Here is a 19679-nt window from a genome sequence, read left to right on the forward strand (position 1 = left end):
TGTAGTTTTCAGCCTGTCTCGATATTGAAACTCCTCCGGTCCATCCCCAGTGGGGTTGGGGGGACAAGTGGTGTCACCCACTCTACCAAATTTAATGGGTCTGGTGATTTTGGCCCCTGCTGCCTGAGCTCTCACCCCAACATCTACCTATCCCTTGCCCCCCAGCCCCTCCCTCAGTTCAGCCTGAACTCTGCTCCTCCTGGGGTTCTTCAGCCCCGTCTCCCAGGCGTAGGGGCTGTAGTGTGGTGCCCCTCCCTCTTCCAGGCGGGGAGAGGCAACTCCAGGGGCTCTTCACCCCTCCCTTCTGGGCTCCAGAAATTCATCCTGTCACTCACAACAATATTGTGAGTTGGGAACACTGTTCATGGCACAGGGTGATCATCCCGGGCCCAGTGGGCCCTGCTACCACAGCATTGGGGCCATTAAAGGCCCCACAACCACATCATGGAGGGGGAGGGGAGTGGGTCAGGATTTCTGGGTTCTATCTCCATCTCTGGGAGGGGCATGGGGTCTTGTAATTAGCCCAGTGTGGGGTGCTTGGAGTCAGGGCTCCTGGGCTCTGTCTCCATCTCAGCCACTGCCTCAAATCCAGGTCCCATTCCCTCTCCGCATCTCATTTTCCTTGCCTCCAAAACAGCAATAACAATGTACCCCCACCTCTCAGCACAGGCCCTGCTACTGTGGCATGGCAGCCATGCTGGACCATGTGGGCCCCACTACTAGAGCTGCTACCTCTGAGATACAAAAATCAGGACGTCCAGATGTCACAGTCCAGGGCAACTGCGCCTATATTTCCCCTCAGTGGCCCAGCAAGTGTCCCTACCCACAAGTTTTCCACTCCCCAGCTCTTTACTCTCCTGTTGGAGACCCACATCTCTCTCCCTTCTGACCGGGAGATTTGTAAGCTGCACAGGTCCCTGCCTGCATCATGTTCTCTGCAGCAGAGGCACCTTGCCCAAGCCAAACCTGCTTGCTTTCCTTTAGAGATGGTTAACACCTATCATTGCTTGCTGCAGTTATAAGGTACCCCCCAGCACTTCCTAGGTAGGCCTGCATTAGTCTTAAGGTAAAAAGCACTACAGATAAAACATATTCAAAACAATACAAGAATCCACTCACATGCTAATATGCTTACCAGGAACCCCAAACCTAACACGATTCTGGCAGGAACCATCTTCCACCTCTGCCCCACCCAAGGAGTCTCCTTGTGGTTACAAGTTCATCACAGCTTTAGCTCAGAACAAGCCCTCAGTAGGCCCCGTCCTTCCAACCCTACTCTAAGGATTGGGGCCCTCCGTGCACTAGGGTCCTGTCTGTTTTCTGGATCAGGAAGAAGGCCTTGAATCAGGTTAAAACCAGGCTATTTATCCAAGAACCCTTTCTTTGTCTGTTGGGTCCTAGAGAATCCAGTTTGATCTTGTATACGCGCAGCTCTCCAAAGGGTGTCTCCTCTCGAGATGTTACAAACTGCCTGGGTGAATTTCCTTAACCACCTCCTGTTGTTCTCCTATTGACCCATCCCATGGAAATACATGCAATTCTGCAGTAACACAGATACCATCGCATTTTCAATACATGGAGTGCAAAGCTGTTAAAACAAATTAAATATGTTTGAGCTTAATTCAATAACATTCAGTCAGGACACTGCAGGAAATTGTCAGCCTGTCACACCAGGATGATCCTGAGCCCATAAAATCAGACAGCTTGCAGTGTGTACTGAGCACCTGGATAGACATCCCAGGGCAGGGACAATCTGGGGAAAACCTGGACAGGTGGCCATCACTGGCTACTATGGCACGGCAGCCATCTTGGACCACATGGACTGGGTCCTGCTACCATGGCACGGCGGCCATCTTGGGCCACACGGGTCAGGCCCTGTACCATGGCGCAGCAGCCATCTTAGGACATACTTGTCGGGCCCAGCTACCATGGCACAGTGGCCATCTTGGCCTGCATGGCTTTCACAAGGCTCAATTTGCAAGGAAGCCTCTGGCCCTTGGCTTTAAGGTGCCAGACACAGCTACAGGCAGGAGTGCCAATGGGGAGGGGGAGACCCTCCAGCCCAGCAAACCCCACATGCTGGCTGAAAGAGCAGTCGCACATAATGAGGGCTCTGTACCAAACCAACAGCTCTCACTTACCCTGTGGTCTCTGTCCCGAGACTACGGGGGCAGCTCCTAGCCCTGATGGAGTAGCAGCAGCCTCGCAGCGATGGCAGCTCCCAGCTTGTGGGTCCTAGGTGTCTCCCACTCTTTCCTGCAGGGATCGGGGCTGGGATAGCCAAAGGAAGACAAGTTAGTTCCAGCCACTTTGAAATGGGACCCATCTATAGACAACCCCTGGATTTGGGCAGGCAGCCTCTTCTCTGCTCCGCTCCACCCCAGATTGCTGGCCCCAGCTCCTCCTGCTCACTGCAGCACAGCAGCTGTGGGTTGCCATCCTCCCTCTCACCCCTGTGGCCAGTGGCTAAGGGTGGGGGGTAGAATTAATTCTCTAGCTAAGCGCTGCTAAGCAGGGGCAGGCTGAGTCAATGCTGTGCAGGGAGCGGGACAGGGGCTCAGTAGGGGGCACTCTCCCATCACAATCAGTGCTGACCCCAGTGCCTCAGCTAAGGGGTGCTGTGCTGCTGACCTTAACATGAGATTTCAAAATGAGGCTCACTGACACCTCCTGGTCACTAAACCTGCCTTGCACTTTTCCCAAGAGCCCCCACTATCTGGCCAAATTCCAACATGGCCAATTCAATGTTACCTCCTACTGTACTAGCTGGTTACAGGAGTGTACTTCTTCTGCTGTCCCATCTGTTGGGTAGCATTTCTGTGCTTTCCCTGCCCCAGAAACAACTGCATCTCAGCACCGGGCAAGAAATCCCTGTGTAAATGGCTCCCACACCCCTCCCCAGAGGTGGCTGCCTCTCAGCATTGAGCAAGAGAGCTCTGTATAAACAGTTCCCACGCCCCGCCCCAGAGGCGGCTGCATCTCAGCACTGATGAGGGAGGGAGGCATGTATAAACGCTGCTGTGCCCATCCCAGCAGCAGCTACATCTCAGTGCCAGGCGAAGGATCCCTGTATAAATAGTGGCCGCATCTTGGTGCTACCCGAGGGATCCCTGTATAAGGAGCAGCCATCGCCCATTCCCCCAACCCCCTCTGACCTGAGGCTGGATAGAGATTGGTACCCAGAGCTGATAGACCCAATATCTCATTCCACCCTCCCTGCGCGGTGGCCACCAGTTACTGCATTTTAAGAGTCCTTCTCAAATTCCCCCCTCAGAATCAAAGCAGGAGACTCCTGGACCCTGAGCCCCTCTGGGGCACAGACCCCATCCCTCAGGTCACTCCTCCACCCCATCTAATTCAAACTAGCCCCTCCCCGAAAGCTCTTTATGTCCCCTAGTTCCACCCGGTATCTTTAAGCAGAAAGCTTTGGAAAAATCCTGCAATGATTGTGCAGGTCGAGGTCACCTTTAACTTCTGCTGAGAAATCCTCCCCCACAGGGGCTAGGGGACAGGATTCCACAGCATGGAGGCGGCTCCGGGCTTGTGGGGCTGCCAGCACAGAGAGAGGTTTGCAGCACCTTGGGCTTTGAGGCCATCATGCTAACAACATCCCTCCCTCCCCCTACGGTTAATCGGGGATATTAATCTGGCCATTTGCAGCTGGGCCAGGCGGGGAGATTTGTGATTTTAAAATGCACCACCAGCTGTTCAGCCACCTGAGCAGGGCAGCCATTTAATTAATGGGGATCCAGACGGGGGCGGGGAATTGTCCTCCGCACGCACTCTGGCTCTCTCTCTTTCTCCACACTTCCTAACCCCCACAAGTTGGCAGTGTCTCATCCTCAGGGGCATCAGCAAATCATCGTCCCACTGGCCCCCCTCAAAGGCAGTACCAGATCACCTGAGGCCTGACTCCAGTCTCAGGCCTGGTACTGTTTGGGTACAATAGTGTTCAGAGACCCGCCAGAGATCAGGGCTCCAGCGTGCCAGGCACTGCACAGACCCATAACTCAGACTGGGGCCCCTGTCATGCCAGGCGCTGCACAGACCCCAACTGAGATCAGGGGGCAATTTTACCCAGCATTGCACAAACACACAGCAAGAGACAGTCCCTGCCCCAAAGAATCTAAGCAGACAAGGGGTAGGATAATTTCCCCCATTTGATGGGGAAGCCAAGGCATGGAAAGGTTCCGTGATATGCCCGAGGTCACACGAAGTCTGGCAGAGCCAGGTGTCCTGACTCCCAAGGTAGTGCCCTAACCACTGGACAACACTGCCTCCAAATTCCTCCAGAGCTAGAACCCCACACCAGGGGAGTATGAATCGCTGATGTTCTGGGCTCACACACAGGCCTCCGGGGAGGTTGATCCGGCACATGCACTCACTGGAATTTAACCCCAGTCCCAGCCCAGCCCCAGGAGACAGACACAGCAGCTTTTCAATGTGTCTTTATTGGCAGGGTCCAGAGGGAGCGTGAAGTCTCAGCAATACATACACTGGGAAGCACAAGCCCCTCTCCCCACGCATCCCACCCCTCTCCCTCCTCCCAGAGGCCTCAGACCCATGGATATGGGCAAGGGCAGCCACTAACACAAACTGCTTAGGCTGTGGATGGGCCCATGTGGGTACTGTTCCTAGCTGTAGATCCCACCCCAAGAAGAAACTTTCACCCGCACCTGGTCTGTGCTCCCGATGCCACCTGCCACCCTCACTGCTGGGATCCCTCCCCTGGCTCCACTCCCCACCTCACCTGCCCCCACCCCACACTGCTGAGATCTCTCTGCCAGCCCCACCCGTAGCCTGTGCTCCCCACACCACCTCCCCCCCCCTAAATTGCTGGGATCCCTCCTCCATCCCCATCCCCCGCCTGTGCTCCCACAACCCTGCCTCCACCATCCTGTACCTCCCATGCTGCCGCCTCCCTCCCCTACTGCTGGGATCCCTCCCCCATCCCCATCATTTCCTGTGCTCCCCACACTGCCTGCCTCCCCCACTGCTGGGATCCCTACCGCATCCCCAACCCTGGCCTGCACTCTCCGTGTCATCTGCCTCCCCCACTGCTGGGATCCCTCCCTGGCCTGCACTCCCCACACTCTCCCAATGAAACCTCCTCTGATATGTGTGGGGAGGATAATTTTGAAAAGTGGGTGGTGTCAAGGCCACCCCTACCTCAGCCAGCAACTTAGCGACATAGTGGATCACATCAGCAATAAATTACCAGAGCCCTCCTCCCTTGTCCCCCGCCAAGGACCCCAACTCTGCAGCACCCCTCCCCCAGTCACTCATGCACAGTGTCCGGCAGGCTGTGGGGGGATTTGAAGGCATCGGGGATGTCGCACTCCAGTTTGCAGATAACCTTGTAGATGGATTTCTTCCAGGAGGGGTCAGCATCACAGCCCCGGGAGATGGCACTAAAGAACTCACGCAGGGTGATCTGGGAGACCTCCAGGAACTTGCTGGGGATCTGGGTGGGGGGAAAAAACACAAGGGCATCACCCCATTAGGACTGGTGAAGCCTGGCTCAGGAGGGGTTTTAGCGGGGCTCTTTTATTCCTCCCCCAAGGTCAGTTTCCTCTTGTCAATTGCTCCCATGCTGCCAAGATCACCCCAGGCCTGCACTCCTCACCTCAGCCGGGATCCCTCCCCTGTGCTCCCCTTCCCATCCACTTGCCCCACTGACGGGGCCCCTCCCAAATCTCCACCCGGTCTGTGCATCCCACGTTGCCTGCCTCCCTGCTGCCGGGTCCCCTGCCCACCTCGTAGTCATTGGCTTTGTTGTAGTGCTGGTTGAGGACACGTGCCAGCTCTGAGTCCCGGGTGACAGTCAGCGTCTCGGCGCTGAGCACCCCATCGCTCAATGCCTGGCGTGAGAACTTCTCCATCTGGATGTAGAAGAACTCCCGGAAGTTGCTGAACCACTTGATGAGCTGGGACGTGATGCAGCGATTGAACTAGGGGGACGGCAAGAGGAGAGAGACATTGCCATCAACACAGCCCTGGGCCTCAGTCCCCCAGTACACTGAAAACAGAGGAGTGACCCACCTTCTCTGCCCCAACTCCCTGGGAAAAGGGGGGTCCGATCGCCCCTCCCTGCCCCCCAATTCCCTGCAAACAGGGGTCCAATCCCCCTTCCTGCCCTCCAACTCTCTGGGAAAAGGGAAGTCTAATCCCCCCGTGCTGTCCCCTATGACTCTGGGAAAAGAGGAGGCTGATTCCTGTTCTGCCCATTCCCTGGCAAGGACGGGTTGTGATCCCCCCGCATCTCTCGTCACATGATCTACCTAAGTGTCTGTTTCTGGCAACAGGGTCAGTGGCGGGGAAGGGGCAAGGGACCCTCCCTCCACGGATGGATGCTGCTAGAGGACCTGCATGGGCCATATAGAAGGGGGCCTGGATCCATGGGGAGGGTCCATGGTCAAACTGTCCCAGAGTTGGGGAGGTTCTGAGGGACCCACCTTGACGTCGGAGAAATAGGTCTTGAGCGTCCCGGAGCTGGGATAGCGAGTGTAGAAGAACATCAGCTTGGCCTTCTTCAAGTGCCCAGGGGTGAGGCCCTCCTGGGAATGACGGGGTTAAGGAGCAACCAGGGGAAGGGCTATAATGGGGGCACCTCAGTTGAAGGCCCTCCAGAGAGCAGACCCCCCCCCCGCCCCAAGAAAGCAGTGACCGCTGCCCACGAGCTGAGAATAGAACCCAGGAGAGTCCTGACTCCCAGCCCCTCCTCCCCATTGTACCCCACAAATCTCACCTCTCAATCTCTTATCCCTGCCCCCGCAGCTCGGCTCAGGCAGTCAAGGGAGAGGGGGCGTCAGTGGAGGACAGGTTGTGTGTGTGGGGTGAATATGTGTGGAGCAGTGTGTATGGGGGCTTTCAGGGGAGGGGGCAGCATGGGGGAGGCAGTCGGGGGGGCAGTGTGTAGGGCGGGGGCTAGTTGAGGGAGGGGGCAGCATGTAGGGCGGGAGCAGGGCCGGCTCCAGGCACCAGCTTAACAAGCAGGTGCTTGGGGTGGCCAAGGGAGAGGGACGGCACCAGCGGCAATTCGGGGCGGCAGGTCCCTCACTCCCTCTAGGAGCGAAGGACCTGCCGCTGAACTGCTGCCGCCGATTTTTTTTTTTTTTTTTGCTTGGGGCGGCAGAAATACTGGAGCCGGCCCTGGGCGGGAGGCAGTCAGGAGAGGGGGCTGCGTGTAGGGCGGGGGGCAGTGTGTATGCTGGAGGGCAGTCAGGGGAGGGGGCAGTGTGTAGGGAGGGAGGAAGTTGAGGAAGGGGGCAGTGTGTAGGGAGGGACGAAGTTGAGGGAGGGGGCAGTGTGTAGGGCAGGAGGCAGTTGGGGGAGGCGGCAGTGTGTAGGATGGGGTACAGCGGTGGGAGGGGACAGTGTGTAGGATGGGGTACTGCGGAGGGAGGGGACAGCGTGTAGAATGGGAGGCAGTCGGGGGAGGGGGCACTGTGTAGACCACGGGGCAGCAGGGGGAGGGGGCAGCGTGTAGAGCAGGGGACAGCAGGGGGAGGGGGCAGAGTGTAGGGTGGGAGGCAGCCGGGGGAGGGGGCAGCGGGAGTGTCTTTGACAGTCCACCCCCACTAATCCTGAGGATTATTCCCAGCAGGTGCCTAGCGCGTTTCAGGAGGAAGCTGTTTCTGAGCTGATGCAATCAGCTTAGGGTCCGCCTCAGCCTGGTTAACCATTAAACCTACCCCAGGCCTCAGGGGACTAGCGGTGGGTGGGTGGTGTGGGGGGAACAGGTGATGCTAACACCTGCCCTGCCAACGCCTCACAGGTGGCAGCAAGATGTGAGCAGGTGTGGAGTGGAGCGGAGCGGAGCGGGGCAGGGCCGGAGGGGGTGGGGGGGCTGGCTGAGCTGATGGCAGGGCTGTCAGTGTATGGGGTGTGCGGGAGGTGGGGGGACAGGAGTGTGTGTATGGGGTGTGTGTGTATGCAGCATATGGGCCAGGGGAGGGAGAAGGAAGAGGCTGTGCGGGGATGTCCGGGTCAGTACGTGTATATGAGGCAGGGGCCAGTGTGTGGGTCTATGGGAAACAGTGTGTGTATGGACGGTGAATGTGTGTAGGTTGGTTTGGGGAAGGGTGTGTGGGGGGGGTGGGTCAGTGGAGGATAGGTTGTGTGTGGGGTGAAAATGTGTGGGTTAGTTGGGAGCAGGGTTTGGGGAGGCAGTGTGTATGTGTGGGTTGGGGGGCATGGTGTGTGTGTGTGTGCATGAGGAGTGAATGTGTGTGGGTTAGTTCAGAGCACAGTGTGGGGGTCAGAGGGGGTCAGACTGTGTGAGTGGGTCAGGATGTGCATGGGGGTGAATGTGTGTGGGTTAGTTTGGGGCAGAGTGTGGGGGGCTGGGCACGTATGAGGGGGGTGAACGTGTGTGGGTTAGTTGTGGGCAGGGTGTGTGCATGGGTCAGTGGGGGACAGGATGTGTGTGTGTGTGTGTGTGTGTGTGAGGTGTGTGGGTTAGTTGGGGGCAGGATGTGTATGGGGGGAAGGGATCAGACCCTCTCCCCACTCTACCCCAAGTCCTGGCTGGCTACTAAAGGATATTGAGGGCTTGTAGAGGGCTGGCTCCAGGCCATGGTGCGTCTCTGTGGCCTGGCTCTTGGGGAGCTGGCGCTCAGTTGGCCCTGCCAGCTGGAAGAGGGCACAGTGTGGCCGCAGCAGGTGGCGTGAGGACAGCTTGGTGCGCAGGCTCACACCCTCCCAGTAGGCCTCTCCCGCTGCTCTGTCCTTGAAGGCTGCCACGTATGGTGGAACAGCCATGGGCTGGGGGAAGGTGCCGGCCACCAGCTCAGGGGTGGCACGGGGCAGGCTCTTCCTCACCACTAGAGGAAGTGCCTCTGTCTGGTCACTTGGGTAACTGCAGGGGGGCTCCTCCGGTGGGGGTTGCTGGCGGGCAAACACCTGCACGACCGTGTCCACCACCTGGGTCATGGCTGCTCCAAGCTCCTCCTTCAAGGCCTCGGCCAGGGTGCCAGGGTGCCTACTCCCTCCCCCAGGACGCTGGGTGCTGGCTCCAACTCTTCCTGGCTCCTGGGACCAGGCTGCCCCCACGTTGCTTCCTTCCTCTTGGGCCACCCCGCTGTAGATCTGGCACAGTTTCTCCTGCAGCTGGAACACTTGCTCACGCATCTTCTCCAGCTGCTGCTTGAGCTGGCTCCGTTCCTGGGCCCGGCGGGAGCGGCCGTACCTGGTGCCCCCTTCTTCCAGGCCCCCATCACGGTACGAGCTGCTGATGCTGCACACAATGTTCTCTACCCGGGCCCGCTTGGCCCAGGCAAAGTCCTTGGCACCTTCTGGATCCAGACCCCTCTTCGCCGGGACCTCCCTGTCCCCCTGGGAAGACTCGCCCGAGTCACAGGCCTCTGCCAGCTTGGCCTTCACACTCCTGCGCAGCCATTGGGAAATGAGATCACTGTCAGGGTAAGGGCCTGCCATGTCACCACAGCCCCTAGGTTGGTTCTGGAGGCTTAGCTGGTAGGCGGGGCCCTCCAGCTGCTGCTCCTCTAGCCGCTCCAGCTTGAGATTGGTTCCGGAGAAGGACATCGTTGTTGGGAGTCTGCAAAAAAGATTGGACGCATGGGAGTTGGGGAGCCTGCCGTGCACCGTGCTCCCTCCTGCAGCACAGCGCCCCCAGTACTGCTCTGGGGCATTAGGGTCAACATTGAATACAAGGGGAGAGCCCCCCTACTGAGAACCTGCCCCACTCCCTGCAGCACAGCGCCCCCTAGCACCACACTAGGGCATTGGGATCACCACTGATGGTGAGGGGAGAGCGCCCCCTACTGACTCCCCAACCTGCTCCTTCTTTGGCTTTTCTCAGTGGATCCCACTCTGCGTGGGGGGAGGAGGGGGAGGTCTGTCTCAACCCCAACCTAAGCATGGGGCAGAAGCAGGGAAGGGGTTAATACAGCTGGCTTGTGCAGAGATCCCAGCTGGTGGACCTTGGGCTGGCAGGTTGGGGGAGGGTACAGGGCCATTTAAGGGCTGTAGGCAGAGGTGCCAGTGGGGCAAAGGTTCCCTTCCCCCCCCACAGCAAACTCGCCCCCTCCTCCCCCCATGGTCCCTGGCCAAAACAAACAGATCCCTGGCTGCTCCCTGAGAAGGCAGCTGGGAGACGCGTGTAGGCCTGATGCAAACCTAACAGCTCCCTGTTCTGCACCACACACAGTGCCCCCAACCCTCCACAACTCCCACATCCCCTGCTGAGATCCCTGTCCCCACATCCACCCAGGCCTGAGCCATGGCAGACCTCCCAGTTCCCACTCTGAGAGGGCCCTGTCCCCCTTCCAGCAGCCCCCCTCCAGCCTTACCTCTGCTGAGATCCCCTCACTGCCCTAGGCTGTGGCAGGCCTCCCTGCTGAGATCCCTGCCCCCCATGCCTGGGCTATGACAGCCCCACCTTGACCCCCTCCAACCCCTCCGGTTGAGATCCCTGTTCCCCAGTGATCCCCCAGGCCTGGGCTAGGCAGCTCTCGCCTCAGGCCCCCCTCCCCGACTCCTACATGGCCAGGATGCTGCTCCCCATTTTGTTAACCTGACACAAGAGTGCAACCACCCCTCCTTGCTGCCCGCTCCCAAAACCCTTGGAACAACTACTAGGAATAGGCTGTGTCATGGGTAGAAAGCAGGAGGCTGGGGCAACGGGCACCTAACAACCCCCACAGTGTTGGCTGGAGGGGGGCAGCACCAGGATTCTGGGATCTGTGGCTCTCACTCTGGCTAAACTTTATGGTAAACAGACAAACCCTCTGCCTCCCTTCTGCCACCTGTGCCTCCCCCAAACCAGGCCCTGCCTCCCCCAGCATCCTCCAGCTGTCTCCCCCAAGCCAGCCCCTGCATCCTCCCACCCAGACCCTGCTTCCTTTCAGCCCTCCTACATCCTCCACCCAGACCTTCCCTGCTCCCTTGTATTTCCCACCCCAGATTTCCCCTAACCCCCTGCCTCCAAGCCTCTTCCTGCACCCCCCATCCAGCCCCCTACAGACCTCCACCCAGAGCTTCCTACCCCCCAGTCCTCCATCCCCTCTGACTCCCCTAATCACCCCAATCCCCCAGCCCCTCTGCAACCCTGCTTCATCCCCTGCACCCCACCCCCAGACCTTCCCTGGCCCCAAACCCTGAGCATCACCTGACCCAGACTCTGCACCCAACTCCCAGCCTTCCCCTGCTCCCTGCATGCCAACCTTTATATTCCAATTCCAGCTTCTCCTCACCCATACCCTGCCTCCCCTCAACTCCCCCACCCTGCTCCTGAACCCCCATGCCCTCTGTTCCTCCCCTCCCCAGCATCTCTGGGGTGCCCTGAAAGTCCCCAGTTGACTCTGCCCCTTTTGCCCATGCTGGCACCTGAAGGCAGGTGCCAGGGGCAGATGATATTCTGACTCACCGCTTGGCAGGTGCCCACCCTGAGGAGAGCCCCTGAGCCCCGATCCCTGATGCCAGCTAGTCTCTGCCACACTGATTGACAGAGCCTGGAAGGACCTGGGTCATTCCTCTGGTGACATCACACCACGGGGACACAGCCCCACGTGGGGGGAGGGGAATGCCAGTAGCAGGGGAGGAGCTGAACCATGATTGGGCAGAGGGTTATCCCCTTGTCAATCCTGGGCCAGAGTGGGAGGAGGGACAAGCTGGACCCAGATGCCAAAAGGAAGAGCCAAGTCCTGGAGACCAGAAAGGGAGAAGGAAATGCTAGGAAATAAGTGAACACAGGAACCCACTCCCCTCCCAGAACTGAGGAGAGAACTCAGGAGTCCTGACTCCCAGCCCCCCTGTTCTAACCCATTACACCCCACTCCCTTCCTAGAGCTGGAGGGAGAACCCAGAGTCCTAACTCCAAGCTCCCACCCCTGACCCTGTCCCACCAGAACCCACTGCACTTCCAGAGCTCGGATAGAACCCAAGAATCCTGAGTCCCAGCTGCCCCCGTCCCCAAACCCTTGGCTAAGTCAGGTGGCTACAACCCTCGCCTCCCAGCTGCCACTCTGGGGTGCTGTAAATCACACCATAAATACAACGGTACTTCCCCTGGGGCAGCTGGCAGCTGGGGCAGCCTCGGAGCAGGAAGGGACCTGCCAGAATCCAAGGGGACACAGAGTGAGAGTGTGTGTGTGTGTGTGTGGGGGGGGGGGTAAGGGGTCAGGATCAATGAGACCCAGGTGGGGTGGGGGAGAGGGAATCAACAGGGTCTGGGGGGTCCTAGATGGTTGGGATCTGTGGAGTCCCAGGAGGAGGGAAGGGGACAGGGAGAATTGCAACCTAAAACTGACATTTATGGGACAGCTGTTCAAACAGACAACCCCCTCCCCTAAACACATGTATCCACTCACATTCAGACACCCTCCTCGTGCACAACCACACCCAGTGCTCACAGCCAGGTGTACCCACACCCCCTCACATAGGGCCCGCTATCCAGCTGCCCCCGCTCCCCACCTTGAATGGGGACAGAACCCAGGCTTCCTGCCTCCCAAGCCCTGCTGTTCCAACTATAAGACATCACTCCCATCCCTGTGGTGGGGACAGAACCCAGGAGTCGTGACTCCCATATTCCCAACCCTCAATGCTCCACCCTGCTCCCCTGCCCCCAGGGTCTTTAAGGGTCTCTCCCCCCCTCACCCCAGGGCTGGTGTAATGAGCTAACCCTGGGAGAAGCCTTTAGCCAACCCATCAGGAATGCGGGTGGGATTAGTCTGGGCCTGTGGCCGCCACAATAGCCACCCAGCCCCATACGGTGGGTGGCAGGCCAGGGCTTAGGCACAAGTGCTGTGTCTGCTCCTATATTCACGTCTCGATGCGTCCAAAGGATTTGTGCCCCCCCGCGCCGCCTGGCCCATTCACTGCCTCCATTCAGCCTTTAATCTCCAGCCCCCACCCCGCGCCTCTTGTTTTCTGCTTGCTGGCATTATCAGGGCCTGTTTTCATGCCCCTTTGACACAGCCAGAGTTCCAGGGACCCACAGGGTCTTTGCACAGAGTTGCATGCCCCAGTGGAGGGAGTTGTTCCCCTGGGAGCAAGAGAGGAAAGTCTTGGCTCTTCCCAGTCCCTCTCCTCCCCTGGATCTGGGAATAGAAGTCCTGACTCCCAGCAGCCCCGCCGTAATCACTAAACTCCACTTTCCTGCCCATAAGGTCTTTAAGCATCTATTCTCCCCACCCACACACCCACCCTATATCTGCTCCCTGCCTGGGGCAATTCTGGAACGGGCACAGGGTGGCAAACTCCCTTGCACACTGGTATACAGATCCTCCTGGTTCTGTGACCAGTGCCATAGATGGCCCATGGGACCAGAGACCTGCCAGCTCCTTTCATGTGTGAACACACAGTACCCATTGAGCCAGGCACTGTACAGACCCACAATGGGGATCAGAACTCTTGTCATGCTGAGTGCTGCAGACCCATGACTGAGACTGGGGCCCCTGTCGTTCTGAGTGCTGCACAATCCCCAGCTGGGACAGGGGTCTCCTTTGGGCCAGGCACTGCACAGACACAGAGTGAGAGAAGAACAGGAGTACTTGTGGCAACTTAGAACGAATTTATTTGAGCATAAGCTTTCGTGGGCTACAACCCACTTCATCGGATGCATAGAATGGAACATATATTGAGGAGCTATATATACACATACAGAGAGCATGAAAAGGTGGGAGTTGTGACATCTCCTGCCCTGAAGAGTTTGCAGTCATGGACAAAGGCAGGATTATTCTTCCCATTTGTCAGACAGGCAACCTGAGTCACCGAGTGGATGACCCACCCATGGAATTTGCAGCAGAGCCAGGAATTGAACCCCGCTGTCCTGAGTCCCAGGCCAGCAGCCTAGCCCCTGGAGCACCACCTTAAAGGGCAGACGTGACCCATCTGGATCATTGCGGAACACAGTCACCTGCTCTGATGATGGCAAAATTCCCCAGACTAATAAAAGCTCCAGATAAGCAGATGCATAAATCTCCTGGGAGAGACAGGCCCCTCATCCATTACCTGAGGATCTGTCACTTACCCCATCACACACATCACGGGCAGGAGTTTCCCAGGGGCTGGAAGGTCCCAGCTTATCAGTCCCAGCTGGGCCCCGTGAGAACGTGGGCCTCCAGTTCCTCTTGAGAGGCTGCTGCGTGTTTGCCTGAGTTGTTTTAAGATTTAATTGGACACCATAAAGGGGAGGGAGGGAGAGGCGCCTTGGAGGGAAATAAACACAGCCCAGATTCTCAGGCTGTCGGATTCTGAGTTATAGACACCCCCCACCCATCCTGGGGATACACAAGGGTGCCTGGGAATGGGACATGAGGTTTTTCCTATCTAGATGGTGCTAGCTAGCTCCAGTCTGGCCCCAGAGTGGGAAACTGGCTGGCTCAGGAGGCCTGGGAATAGGATAAAGCACCTTTCACCTCTAGGGGGCGCTGGCTCCCATCCAGCCCCAGGTGAGGGGGACTGGCTAGCTCAGAGGGGTAGGGAATGGGATATGGGTCCTTTTCTCTTAAGGGGATGTCAGCTAGGATCCAGCCACAGGGCAGGAAATAGAACATGGGGCCTTTCCCCTCTAAGGGGCACCAGCTCCAATCCAGTCCCAGGACAGGAGGCCTGGCTAGCTCAGGGGGGCTTGGGGATAGGATATGGGGCCTTTCCCCTATAGGAGGCCCTAGCTCAGATCTGCCTTACAGCAGATAGACTGGCTGGTTCAGGGGGGTGAGGAATGGGACACAAGCCTTTCCCCATCCTCATTATGGGGCGGTGGCTCTGATCCAGCCCCAGGGCAGGGGAACTCGCTGGCTCATGGGGGCGGGGAATGGGACAAAGGGCCTTTCCTCTCCAAAGGGAACCGGCTCTGATCTGGCCCCAGGCCAGGGAGCCCAGCGGGCTCCAGGGGGCAGGGAGTGGGAAACAGGAAACAGTGGGAAACCCCTTTTCTGTCTAAGCACACCCTCCTCATGTCTCTGGCCTTCAGCCTTTGCCTCTCTCGGGGAGGAATCTTGTGATTCTCCTACTCTTGGCCTGGGTGCTGGGTTACAGCTGGGCCTGCTGGGTTCAGGCACCGGCAGATCTTCCCTCTGGGAGCCTGTGACTAGTGGGTTACAGCCACCCCTGAGAGCCTTTGTCAAACCCAGGTATCGATTACTGAACCACAGGAACAAAGGAAAACATTCTATCCCAACCAACAGCCTAGGCGCGTGGCTCTCTTTCCTGGCATCTAAACATGCTTCTGGTGGGCATCCTGGCAGGGCGCACTGCCCCCACACAAGCAGGTTTCGGGCTTCAGTCTCAAAAATCTGGGTCTCTTTAAACCCTCCCAAGACTTGGGATTCCCACCCTCCTCCCAGAGCTGGGGATAGAACCCAGGAGTCCTGGCTCCCCCCGCCTCTAAACCATTAGTCCCTACTCTACTCTACTCTACCCCCAGCCCTGAGGCCCCAGCAGGGAGCAAGAGCTCCTCCAGTCCTGGGGCTGCAGCCGGGGTCAGGAAGCTGGGTCTTCCCCTGCCCTGCCCAGCGCTGCTGCCGGAAAGCGGGATTGGGACACAGAGACTCCCTCACCACGCCCTGGTGTTTGTCTGCTGGGGGTGGGACTCCCCAATTGGCCGGGGCACATGGGCCCATTGGCTAATCCACCACTGCACAGACCCACAACCTCTTACAAGTCAACATTTATTGTAAAACTGACTTCTACTCCCTCCAGACACCCCAAAATTCCAGGGGCACTTTGGCCTGTATCCTACATCTCCCCCTATCTCCCGCCTGGGGCAGGGGACACTGGCTGCCATTCCATACAGCTCCCTGCCATGTGGATCGGGGACCCCAAACCATCACACCAAAGCTCAGACCCAAACCAACTCCCACAAACCCCAAGATCTGAGCCAGCTTCCTGAATCACAAACCCACGAGATGGGGGGGGTGGGGGGGAGGCAAATTATCCAGCACAAGGGGTCAAATGCAGGAAGCCGAGCCAATCAACACAGAAGGATCGCCCAGAGCCATCCAGTTGCACTAAGCACAGGTAAGTTACTCCCTTTAGCCCCCTTTTATGCAGGGGGAAAATGAGGCAAAGGGAGTGGCTTGGCGGAGGTGACACACAGAGAATCAGTGACCGAGCCACTAAGAGAACCCAGGAGTCCTGGCTCTCAGTCTCTTACTCTAAACCTGATTCCTCTTTCACTGCAAGGAGCAGAAGCCAGGAGCCCTCCCTCTCAGCCTTTCCTAGAGCCAGCAATAAAACCCATAAATCCTGACTCCCAGTCCAGCCAACTAGACCTCACTCCCCTCCCAGAGGCAGGGACAGGAACTCAGGAGTCCTGGCTCCCATCCTCACCCCCCAAGTCTCTCCAGACCATTAGCTACAGGTATCTTCGATGACCTCCAGCAGGGGGGCCTCCCCTCGTTTACTGTCCACTAGCAGCTGCGAGGGGCCGTGGACCAGCATGCCTGGGTCCCTGAAAGCTGCTTTCTGGAAGACCACAGCTCCATCCAGCACCGTGAGCCCATGATGGCGGCACAGCTCTGCCATCTCCTCAGGGCTGTCCACTGCCAGCAGCCGGGCGAGCCAGGTCAGAGGGCAGCGACAGTTCCTGGCACTAAAGCCGTGGCTAAAGGTGAGCAGTGCCAAGCGCCGGGCGGGGCCCAGGTGCCGATGGAGGGCGCAAATTGGCAGGTAGGGCAAGGCCTGCACCAGGCGGAAAAACCGTGCCCAGTTGCGCTCCAGGTAAGCCCAGTTGACAGCCAGCGCTGTGCGGAGTTCAGGGGAGGCCCGGACAGGGTCTGGGAGCTGCAGGACCTGGCGCAGAGCTTCCGGGAAGCCTAGGGTGGAAAAGGGGCAAATCAGAGCAGCGCCCCTTGCTGAGCCCCCCACGGCTGCTCCTTGCAGCACAGCACCCCCTGCTGAGCTCCCCCCCCACTCCCTGCAGCACAGGGCCCCTACTGAGATCCCCCATCCTGCTCCCTGCAGCACAGTGCCCCTCCCTGACTACATGCCTCTCTCCCTGTCATCTGGCTCCCTCTGAGCCCCTTGCACCATTCTCTGCAGTCCAGCACCCCCTACTGAGCCCTCTGTGCCATCCCATGCAGCACAATGCCCTCTTCTGAGCCCGCACTTCTCCCTGCAGCACAGCACCCCCTACTGAGCCCCTGCTCCCTCTCTGCAGCCCAGCGTCACCCACTGATCTACCCACATTGCTCCCTCCTAGCACCGCACTGGGGTCAGCACTGACTGCCAGGGGAGAGTGCCCCCTATTGAGCCCCTGACCCTGGTCTCTGTGGCACAGTGCCCTCTACTGAGCCACCACGCTATTCCCTGCATCACAGTACCCCCTGCTGAGCAACACGGCCCACTCTCTGCAGCACAGTCCCTCCTACTGAGCAATGCATGCAGCACAGTGTGCCCTACTGAGCAACTCACCCTGCCCTATGCAGCACAACGCCCCCTACTGACCCCCTCCTACTCCCTGCAGCACACCACACACCTCCCCCCAATTCTGCCTGCAGCACAGCGACCTCTACTGACTCCCCCTCCTGCTTCCTGCAGCACAGCACCCCCTAGTGCTGCTCACCCAGGTTGTAGAGGAGGAAAAGGGCCTGGAAGGCCGGCTCCCCGTGATGACAGCTGTCCTGGTAGCAGCGCCGCAGCCAGCTGAAGCACTCCTGGAGCTGGGTGCGATGGAGGTGGGGGTCGAAGCGGGCAGGAGTTTCCTGGCACAGCTGGTAGCCGGCATGGAGCAGGTAGCCCAGTGATCGCTCCAGCAGGGCCACGCATGGAGCCCCTTGCAGCCGCTGCAGCGTGGCATCCTGGCGCACAGCACGCAACCGGTCGGAGATGAAAGCATGGACCTCAGCTGGGGGCAGGTCGGCTTGAGGCGCCACCTGGCCCAGCAGGTAGCGCACAGTGGCCAGCAGCACTGGGGCAGGGCGCAGCTCCTGGGGCCGGGGCAGCTCCTTGCCAGCAGCTGGACGGGAATACTCCTTCACCACGCGGGCAGGGTCACCCTGCCGCGTCCCCTCCCGCAGCTCCAGCCGGTGCAGGCGGCCCTGGCGCTCCCGCTGTGCCAGCTCACCCAGCGGGCACATCCCAGGGCATGTGCCCACTGGGAACTCATCTGCACCCCCCATTGGCCAGGCACCTGCAGCAGAGACAGAGAGTGAGAGGATCTGGGCGTGGGGGGAGGGGAGGTCGGGGGTTCCAGTAGTGTGTGGGGTGAGATGAGGAGAATCAGGTCCTCCCTGTGGGGACTCTGAGGAGGGGCAGGTCTGAGGTAAGGGCCCCTCCTTGTGGGGCCTGGTAGATGGGTGATCTGAACTACGCCTCTGCTGGGTCCTAGGAGGAGACATGGGGTCAGGGCTGTCCCGGTGGGAGAACTTGACCAATCCCAGCAGCCCCCCCAAATTATATCCTCCTCCCCCCACAGACCTGCCCAATGCTAGGGATAAACTCCAGGACTCCTGACCCCTCAGCCCCCCCTGCTCTCACCACTAGACCCCACTCTCCTCCCCGCGCTGAGACTAGAGCCCAGTCGCCCCTCCCCCCAACCGGGGAGCCTTCCCTGGGTCCCACAATGCCCTACGGTCTCGAACACCCCCCCTTGCAATTCCCCCACAGTGCACTGCGCCAGAGGCTGCTTCCTCCTTGCACAAGCAAACAGCCCGTCATCATCATGTGATCTCATCATCCAATCCCAGCTGTGTAGGGCTCGGGGCGGGGAATGCTGCTGTCTAGTCCGTTAGAAGGGGAGGCGGGCGCGCAGTCAGGACGCCTGGGTTCTATCCCTGGCTCTCGGAGGGGTCTAGTGGCTTAGACCAGGGTGGCTGTGAGCCAGGACTCCTGGGTTCTAGTCCCAGCTCTCCCCTTGGCACTGGGAGGGAGTTCTTTTGCCCTCTTTGTGCCTCAGTTGTTCCCACCCAAGTTGGCAGCTGTGTGCTTTGTTTCCTTGCTGCTTGCAAAGTGCTTTGCAATTGTGAGCAGGGAAGGGAACTCCTGGATCTCCTGCCCCAGCCATCAGGGCAAGGGGACCACATCCCCTCTAGAAGAGGAACCTAGGAAGTACTATGCCAGGGAGACCATTTAGCCTGGTATCCTATCTTCCAGAGCAGCCCAGGGCCCAGCTGCTTGAAAGGCAGGTGAAGGAGCCCTTCACTAATGACATAAGTGGATCACAAGGGCAGATTCCTCCTGACCCCCATTAGTCAGGAATGAGCTCTTGCCCTGAAGCATGAGGGTTTCTGCTCTTTCCCAAAGCTTAGATGACATTTTAATCTTTGCTCTGGATGTTCTCGTTATTCAGATGAACATCCAATTCTAGTCTGAATCCCTCTAACTTGGCTTCAATGAGACCTTGTGGCAATGAGTCCCACAGGTTAACAGTGTGGAGACATTATACGATCAGACTCACACTCCCTCACTCTCTGACCAGAATTCACCCACAATTTCAGCCCCCAAGAAAGCCATAAATCCAGGTTGCAGCCACACACCAGGACACTGAAGAACCAGGGAGGTTTCTCTCTATTGACCCACAGCCCAATTTTCTCAGACACATGAGGGATGGGAGATTTACAGGTAAAATACATTTAACACCAAGAATCAAGACTCCTCAGTTCTATTCCTGGCTGTGGGAGGGGACTGAACCCTGGGTTCTAGTTCCAGCTTTGGGAGCAGAGTGTGGTCTAAAGGGGGCTGGGAGTCAGGTTTGGGAATAGAGTGGGATCTAA

At 58.6% G+C, this 19679-nt stretch overlaps 2 protein-coding genes and 1 long non-coding RNA gene across 6 annotated transcripts; all 3 read right to left on the reverse strand.

The window, feature by feature from the left end:
* Nucleotides 1–382: 382 nt before the first annotated feature.
* LOC135972589 (uncharacterized) lies at nt 383–3726 on the reverse strand. The gene is made up of 3 exons (XR_010589079.1): nt 3466–3726; nt 2142–2271; nt 383–1540 (listed from the first exon to the last, which is right to left on the reverse strand). It is a non-coding gene; the product is annotated as an uncharacterized LOC135972589 (long non-coding RNA).
* A 712-nt stretch (nt 3727–4438) lies between these two features.
* Nucleotides 4439–16296, reverse strand: LOC101937511 (prospero homeobox protein 1-like). 3 transcript variants are annotated; one of them, XM_024100333.3, is made up of 5 exons: nt 13994–16296; nt 8548–9559; nt 6456–6557; nt 5757–5951; nt 4439–5464 (listed from the first exon to the last, which is right to left on the reverse strand). In XM_024100333.3, the coding sequence occupies exons 1-5, from the start codon at nt 14005–14007 to the stop codon at nt 5279–5281; spliced, it is 1509 nt and encodes a 502-aa protein (XP_023956101.2). In that variant the 5' UTR covers nt 14008–16296; the 3' UTR covers nt 4439–5278. The 3 variants fall into 3 exon arrangements, with proteins under 3 accessions (XP_023956101.2, XP_023956100.2, XP_023956102.2); XM_024100332.3 differs by having other exon boundaries at nt 6456–6563; XM_024100334.3 differs by lacking the exon at nt 13994–16296 and adding an exon at nt 11390–11532 and having other exon boundaries at nt 6456–6563.
* On the reverse strand, nt 14118–19463 carry SAC3D1 (SAC3 domain containing 1). 2 transcript variants are annotated; one of them, XM_024100335.3, is made up of 3 exons: nt 18445–19463; nt 17531–18097; nt 14118–16781 (listed from the first exon to the last, which is right to left on the reverse strand). In XM_024100335.3, exons 1-3 carry the CDS (start codon nt 18641–18643, stop codon nt 16318–16320), a joined length of 1230 nt encoding a protein of 409 aa, XP_023956103.2. In that variant the 5' UTR covers nt 18644–19463; the 3' UTR covers nt 14118–16317. The 2 variants fall into 2 exon arrangements, with proteins under 2 accessions (XP_023956103.2, XP_005308049.3); XM_005307992.4 differs by having other exon boundaries at nt 17531–18565.
* Nucleotides 19464–19679: the final 216 nt, after the last annotated feature.

Source organism: Chrysemys picta, chromosome 7 (assembly GCF_011386835.1).
Source record: "Chrysemys picta bellii isolate R12L10 chromosome 7, ASM1138683v2, whole genome shotgun sequence".
NCBI classification, from domain to species: Eukaryota; Metazoa; Chordata; order Testudines; family Emydidae; genus Chrysemys; species Chrysemys picta.